The 8,699-nt window shown below is 33.6% G+C and overlaps 1 protein-coding gene across 1 annotated transcript; it reads left to right on the top strand.

Annotated features, from left to right (window-relative positions):
• Positions 1 to 907: 907 nt before the first annotated feature.
• Positions 908 to 5,284, top strand: LOC131624847 (uncharacterized). The gene is made up of 5 exons (XM_058895765.1): positions 908 to 1,091; positions 1,239 to 1,359; positions 1,451 to 1,878; positions 3,137 to 3,455; positions 3,877 to 5,284. The coding sequence occupies exons 1-5, from the start codon at positions 1,051 to 1,053 to the stop codon at positions 5,038 to 5,040; spliced, it is 2,073 nt and encodes a 690-aa protein (XP_058751748.1). The 5' UTR covers positions 908 to 1,050; the 3' UTR covers positions 5,041 to 5,284.
• Positions 5,285 to 8,699: the final 3,415 nt, after the last annotated feature.

Raw genomic sequence — 8,699 nt, 5'->3', positions numbered from 1 at the left:
TATGTCAATCATGACCAATCCTCATCTGATAGGGGGTGACGTATTTATGGAGGCTTTTGGGCCTAGGTTTTTCTTGGGATTGATCACCACCCACTCAGTCAATGGTGGACAGTTGAATTCCTATTTTCTAGAAAGACGTGGACAACTATTGACCTTGACTTCTCTCTGTCCAAGAAACGTCTTTTCACACATTTTTCTACCTGGGCGAGTGGAAGGTACTTAGGGCGACACAATATCTCTTGGAGGGCGATATGTGGTCGTAGCCCTTTTTGGGAGCCCACCCTTGTCATCAGGTCCAAAAGTAAGTGTAGAAAAGTTACTCCAAATCTGAACCATTGATTTTTATTAATCTAACGATTTTAATTGATCATTTAATCTAATTATTTTTTGAAATATTTTTCTATATACAAAATTAATTAAAATCGTTAGATTAACCATAATCAATGGTTAAGATTTGGAGTAATTCTTCTGCACTTACTCTTGGAGTAAATATATCTCTCCTTATATATATATATATATATATATATATATATATATATATATATATATATATATATATATATATAATCTTGTTTTGTTGATTTCAAATCCAATCTATAGTAAAACAAAATCTTCTTTTTCTAGAACAAAATCTTTTTTTCTAGAACGAAATCTCAAATTAAGAAACAAAATCTAATAAAATTATGATTAATTCATTATATTTTATTGTTCTTTTTTTTTTGAAATAGCAAAAAGTATTATATTTTATTGTTTGTTGAAACATTGAATCAAAGACCATACATGATACTATCATATCTCGTATTTCCTAATTTTTTACCGTACATTTCTTATTTTAACCATCAAATTTGACTGAAAAATTATAAATAAATAAAAAAAAAGGAGAGAAAGGTGAAATTTATATAGAAGGTGTGATCCGTCGGGTTAAATGGTGTCCTCAAGGAAGAATCTTCCTCAGCTGACCCAACAACCCCTTTCTCTCTTTCCACTCAAATCACACTCAAACCTTTTTTCACTCTCGATTTCAGTTTCGCTGCAGTTGAAACTTTCTTCATGATCATGCAAAACCCCGTGCTCGATCCCAAAGATCAGAGGTAATTTCACTCTCCCTTTTCATGTTTATCATAATTTCTATCATTTTTATGCTTTTGTTCCGTGCTTGATTTGCCGTTAGTAGGTTCGTTTTTCCTTCTCTACTATATCATCAATTGAGCTATATTAATTACATACATGCCCTTTAGGGTTACTTCCCCCATGGAGGACTCCAATGCAATGACTATTGAATTCCTGCGAGCAAGGTTGCTTTCTGAAAGGTCCATCTCAAGGAGTGCTAGACAAAGAACTGACGAATTGGAAAAAAAGGTATGTTAAGTTTATGTTTGCTTGCTAATTCATGAAATTGTTTTTAAATTTTAATATCTTTTATAACTTTAATTTTTCAAAAATTTATCAGGTTGCGGAATTGGAGGAACAGCTTAGGACGGTGACACTTCAGAGAAAGATGGCTGAGAAGGCCACTGCAGATGTTCTTGCCATTTTGGAGGATCAAGGGATAAGTGATGCATCTGAGGAATCAGAATCAGGCTCAGACATTGACGTTCCTTGTGAATCTGGTGTTAGTAATGATTCTTCAAAAGAGGGTGACAGATATACAAGCTTAAAAGGGAGACCAGGGTCAGATGAAATGTATGGTTCTCGAATGAATTCTTCACCAGTATTCAATAGAAGTTTGTCTTGGAAAGGACGTCATGATTCTCCCCGATCTCTTGAGAAATACAAGAGTTCTAATATGAGAAGGCAAAACAGTTTTTCATCTGCCAGTTCTTCTCCAAAGCATCACCATGGAAAGTCATGTCGCAAGATAAGACATAGACTAAACAGGTGACTGTCTAAACATTTTTTTTCCTCTTGTTTATTATGTGCATTAGGTGTATAAACTCATTTCTTGACCTGCGAATCCGAGCAGAATACTAACTTGTTCTAACTCCACTTTGAATATTTGTTAAGTTTACAATAGGTTAGTTTCGTTTGACTTGTTATAGGCAGTTAATAATGGCAACAAAAGCTTTTTCTCTCTTGGTAGGGTTGACTAGTGGATTAAATGACATTTTAATATATTGTCATAAATTATAATTATCGACAAAGATAATCCATTTGATTTACATTTTTCTAATGACCAAACTAACAACAAAGACAATCCATTTGATCTATATTCTTCTTAATGTTCTAAATCCTTCTTAATGGCCTGGTCTATAGTTTTTCTAGGTTTCCCTCAACCTCTAATTATTAGGCAACCCTTCATATTTACTTTACTTTCCTAATGGGGTTTCGACATGCTTTCTCCTTAGATGCGCAAACAAAACTTAGTTGCTTGTTGATTCTCTAGTGTCCAACATTTTGTCCCATACAATATCATAGGTCATATAGCACAGTCTTTTGTAGAATGGAGGACCTCTGTTCATACGATTAGCATTAAATTAATCTACATTTTTTCAGTTGAAATGTTAAGAGGATTTCAGTTTTAAAGGTGATTGATTAGGCCAGAGCATCACGGTTGTACCCTTTTTTTGTTACTAAACAATATTATCTGACTGAAAAAGAGGTTTGCGGAAACCTCTCATACACGGCAAACCTCTGTTGATTAAGCATATTTGTTTTGGTAGATGTTTGACAATTTTTTTAGTATATATGTTGATGACTCTGTTTCATTTATTTCTTTAAGGAAATGAAATTTTCAGAAAACCATTGGTTCGATGAAAACTAGGAAGCTGGATAAATATTAACAAGAATTAAGCTTGTAATGGAGTCCGTTAATTTTTTATAATCGTGTCCTTTCTGTTATAACTCCAAGATATGCGTAACCGCCGAATGTAATTTACATTTATTTATTTATTGAGTCTTGCTAATTTGTGTCTTAAGGGCACATAGGAAACTAAAAGTAGAAAATTTGTAGTGAATATAACAATATTTAAACTTTTGAACAATTGAATGCACAGCTTTTAAGAGGGTATTTTTATTGAATTCTATAGCATGTGCACAAGTTAGCATTTTCCTTATTTTTTTATGTATTATTCTCTTTAATCACTTATTTTCCCGATTGCTTATAAAGTTAACAATTATATGGTTTGAGTTTTCTCAGGTCAGTGGTGGAGGAATCCAAAGATAAGACTGTCAATGATAACCGCCACGAAAATGCATTTGTTTCCTCTTCCGAAGAATATCCAAAGATTTCAATTGCTGGGTCTAACATCCCGAGAATAGAATCTAAAATTCCTGAAGAGGATGAATCAGAGGTGAACCAAGTGAACAAAAATCATCATGCAGATGAATATGGAAGAGAGGAGAACATGGAAAAGGCACTTGAACACCAAGCCCAACTTATTGACCAGTTTGAAGCAATGGAGAAGACTCAGCGAGAGTGGGAAGATAAATTTAGAGAGAAAAACAGCACAACACCGGTATGCTTCTTCTGGACTTACCATATTCTATGTGCGTTTTCTTAAAATCTATTGGTGTTTGATTGTTTCATGTATGGCATTGGTAGGAATGTTGAAATGTGAATTTTAGGCTTCATATGGTTAGATGTTAACTTAAAAAAAGTTGCTCCATTCATTAGACAGACTGACAAAATGCAAGGGTTTTCCTACGATCTTAAATTATATTGTTTCAGTTTGGTCCAACATTGTTGACATTTTAATACATAAATGATTAACTTGTCACGAAAAATAGATAAAGGACCTGTTTGAAAATTAAGTTTAGTTAAAAGACCCTTGGTGGAGTTTTGGCTTGGTTTTATTATTTAAAGTTGGTTCTTTGCTGCACTCCTCTTCCATTTAGAATTACCCGAGTCTCAAGATTGATTTGTCATAAATTTTCCAGGATTCATATGATCCAGGGAATCACTCGGATATGACTGAAGATAAAGAGGAAAGCAAGGATCAGATTCCATACTCTTCTAAAGTGGTTACACCTAATGCTCAAAAGTATAAATCAGAGCCGGGAGGTGTCAACTCATCTGAAGTATTCAAATTTGAGGCCAGAGATGTTATGCCGAAATCACATGATGACATAAGAGGTTACAACAACCAGAATAGCGCAACTCTCCGCACCTCCAGTTTACTTGGTCAAGAACAGTCACATTCACCACTCAGCAGAAACCGAAACGAGAGCTCAATAAACCATAATCATCAGTCTTCTGAGACAAACAATCACGATCCACACGGCCGTGGTCACCCTGGTCCCAAGTCATCTTTTCCGAATGTTATTCAGGGTGGTTTGAACCAAAATGACGATGCTTCAAAAAACAAAAATGACCTCTATGCATTAGTTTTTCGCAAACAATCTCATGAGTTCAACGGGGTACTTGAATCACTTCAGCAAGCAAGGACATCCTTACAACAGGAGCTTAATAGGCTGCCACTGGTAGAGAGTAGTAAAGCCATTAAACCACCTACTTTTATCGGTAGAAGTGAGGGTAGATTTGAAATCCCCGTTGGATTTTCTGGTCTCTTCAGACTACCAACAGATTTTCCTGATGAAGCAACTTCTAGATTTGGTGTTCATGATTCAACTGGTGGATTTGGTTCAAACCCTTATCATAATAACAGAGGCATGTCTAGAACTTCTGATGGTCAGTTTATCACCAACCCCTATTACGGCGCAGCAAGGAGCTTATCTGGAGTTGATCAATCTCATGCGACCCGATACTTGGAAAATGGGCCGGTATCTGAATCTAAAAAGTCCCCTTTTGATCCTTTTTCGAACGGAGGAGGCCCACCATATTCTAGCCAACCCATGTATCCCTCATTTCCCATCAATCCGTCCTATCACATTACATCGCCAAAATCGTCGAACGAAGGAGGCCCACCCTATTCTAGCAATCCCATGTTTCCCTCATTTCCCATCAATCCTTCCTATCACATTACGTCGCCGAAATCGCCGCAGTTGCCATTTGGTGGTGAACTTTCAAAACCTTATTCAAGCAGAACAGTTGGGTTTCCACAAGCCGATCCTTTCTCATTTCATGGTGACCATTTAAGATAAACCATTGTATATAACTCCATAGCTTGTTAGCAGCTTCGACCATTGCGTTAGAGCAATAATGTTATTGTCCCGTACCATGTCTGTACCTTGCAGGTGATTTTATAAATTCTCTATAGTTTTATTGTGATGATATTTATTTTGGGACAAAATATCATAAAATCTTCTACTTGTGTTGTGCTGTTTGTCCATATTGCATGCGGCACTCTATAATAAATTATCAAATTGGTCCTTGTATTAGCAAGGTGTTCTCAAATATGTCTTTGATTCTACTTAGTTGTTATCACTGTCAAACATTTTTCAAAATTCTTTAATATTTGAATCAGTAAGAATTCTAAATTCCTAAATTTCTTCTGTTCTAATTTATTCACCAATCTTCTGGACTATTCAATTTTCTTTTTCATTCTTTTCTATAATATTTGGAGAGAAAAAAAAATAAGAATTCTAAATTTTTTAATTTTTTCTTGACTGTTAAAACATTTATCTTTCAAAACAATAAGAATTTTAAGTTTTAAATTTCTGTTTTGATATTGTTCATAGACTTATTTAATAAAATTGGACAAAGACATAGACTTGTATAACAATTAGTGGTCAAATTGAGGAGCTGCATTGATGAATGAATTTTTAATATTGTTCATCCGACTGCAAGAATCGGTCAAAAAGTGAAATTTTCGCCATTAGACTACTAAATAAAAATTATTTATTTTAATTTTTACTGAATTTCATATTAAATAAAAAAAACATTTTTTGTTTGCAAATATGTGCGAAATGCATGATTTCGAAAATTTCGAATGAAAATCAATTTTTTTGAATAAATTATTAAAAATTTTGTTCAGCCATTTTGTTATTTTTTTATTAGGGACATTTTTGACATTTTGAAAATATTGAAGGATGTCATGTTTAAAATTTGGGATGGTATGTTAAAATTCTCTTAAACTTGTGTTTTTATTCGATTAATTTTCTATTTTTTTTATCTCTAATTGTTCAACTCATTTCTAGCTAATTTATTCTCTTTACACCATAATCTACATGTCTTACTATGGATGTAACACAATATTCTCATATATATATTACATTTATTTTATTTTTGTGGTGAATCTTAACTACCAAACATTATATCTCATTCGATATTGAAAGTTTTACCGTTGTTTGATAATTTATTTTATTTTATTTCATCTCTATTTTTTATCTTTATTTTCTCTAAATTATTTTATATGTTTGGTAGTTATTTTAGGTGACACTCTATTACTACATATGTTTTGTTTTTATCTTGTAAAAGGGGGAGAAGTTTTAATTGAGGAGTGTGAGATATATTGTAGATAAGGTTTATTCATTGTTCAAGTTTTTGAATTACAGATCAAGAATCTAGTCGTGTGGTGTGGCTGCAGAGACGTACCAAGAAATATTGAATAGTGGGGACATTATATTTATAGATTTATATTGAATAACATAAAAAATAATAAAAATTAAAGGTGGTATAGTGACGGTGTAAAATGATTTTGCATCATCATTTAATAAGAATTTATTATTCAATCATATCATACCACTAACTAACTTATGATTTAGTAAAATACGCAATCATCATGAAACGACAATGTAAAGTTATTTTACACTATCAATATACCTCATATTTTTCAAAATAATATTACTCTACATGAAATTAGGATATCATGAGAATAAAGAGATTTGCATTGAGTCTTTGTTTTAAAAAAAATTAATCGTCTTAGTTTTCAAATATTGAGACGTCAATTTAATCCTTAATTATATTAAAACTACAGACATATCACTAACATTTTTTTTAGTAACTTATAGGTTTAATTGTTAAGCATGAAATGTATTAGATGATTGGAATAACTAAATTCACTATTTACTATTTTTAAATGTGGGCAAATTATTTAATTAACTAAATAATATTTTAAAATATTTGTTTAATTTTAAAATATATTCCATCAATTTTCTAATGTTATCCACACAACTACAAACCTAACTCGTCCCTGTGTGGCTGAGATTGACTATCCAACAAAATAAAAAAAGTTTCTTCTCCGTTAAACTGAGTGAAAAGTTGCTATAGATAAAGTTGAGAGTTCTATTCTTTTAAACAGATCAAAAGCTCAAACAAAGGACTAGTGTCGAATGAAGACAACGAGATACAAATGTTTAGAATAGGTTAATACCAAGGAATTTGGAGATCACCTAATGACATTGTATGGACTCGAGTGGAGAATAATTTTAAGAGTTGTCGCAGAAGTGACGTTGTGGCAGTAATCTTCGAATGGGAAGTAATTCAAGGAGCTGAGTGAATCAGTAATGTTTGTTGAACAAGGGTGAACACACCAGAGAATGAAACGAAGGATATCCGACATAAGTGTATCACTAAGACTTTTGAAGTTCTGGAGATTCAGTGCAGAGCAGTGAAGGTCAAGGACCCTGGAAGGATCTTTCCCCAGATATGTCAGGACGAAGTATCTGGATAGACGTGTTGCTTGAGAGTCAATGTTCTAACCATGCAAAGTGGGACGCAGGTGTTTTGGCATATTATGTTTCTTCATATGGAATGACCCTCAGACAGAGTAGTGAGATTATCAGAAGAGGAATGTAAGGAACATTTCATCCCCTAGTTGGTATAGATTTGGACACGTTGTTTCCGTGGTGATCAGAAAGAATTCGAGGACGAATTCTATTTAAGGAGGGAAGAATGTAATATCCCATATTATAATCAAGCATGATTATGAAATACTAAGAAAATATTATGGATTAATTATGCATTAAGAAAGATTAGTTGGAGTAGAAGGAAATTGGTTAGGAACTAACCAAGTGGCAATGGTGTAAATATGATTTAGTTGGAGGGCAATTGAGACAATTAACCTTATGCATGTGAACTTAAGGCTTGTTTGGATTGATAGTGCTTCATAAATCATATTTTTGGGAGAAAGGAGAAAGGAATAGCCATTGAAGCAAAGAGAAGGAAGGGAGAACTCATCTTCAAGTTTCTATTTTCGCAACACTTGGTACAGCTCCACTAAATCAGGTATAACTCTCAACTCGTAACTCCGATCATAACGATTCTGGTCCCATTGGAAAGATAATGAATTTCTCTTCGATTTGCACCTATGGTTCGCATTTATAGCTTCTGTTTTGAAGGAGAAAAACGAGTTTGAAGTTGGGTGGTCAATGCTGAATGTGTATGAAGGTGAGCTACGAATTTCTTGCTAATGGAGATGGAAGTTTGAGCAAGAGGGAGATGCAATAGTAGCAAGAGCACCATCTCAACCTCTATTAATCCAAGGTGAGTCCTTAGATAGTGACTTGGGGGTGTTGCATGTAATGGGGTTATGGTGAGATAAACTTGATGCATGTTAGACTAGTTGGTGATATGAGTTCTTGATGATAAAGCTATATTGCATGTTGATAGTAGGTTTGTGTTCCATATTAATTACTACTAATAGCTGATATTACATGATTTGGACTCCTTTAGAACATTGAGATGTTTGGATTTGGTTTAGAATTTGACTTGATATAATATTGAGATGTTAGAGGTGTTTGGATTGAAGTTGTATTAGGTTTAGAACCCTTAGAAATGCAGAAAATTGGTTCTGCTTCAGGGTAATCGGTTACTGGCATTTGGGTAACCGGTTACTCTGTATAAAATTGCGTTACTGGGC

This window comes from Vicia villosa, unplaced genomic scaffold (assembly GCF_029867415.1).
Source record: "Vicia villosa cultivar HV-30 ecotype Madison, WI unplaced genomic scaffold, Vvil1.0 ctg.000163F_1_1, whole genome shotgun sequence".
NCBI classification, from domain to species: Eukaryota; Viridiplantae; Streptophyta; class Magnoliopsida; order Fabales; family Fabaceae; genus Vicia; species Vicia villosa.
Note: the sequence above shows the minus strand (reverse complement) of the source record. Positions and strands in the feature narration are given on the sequence as shown.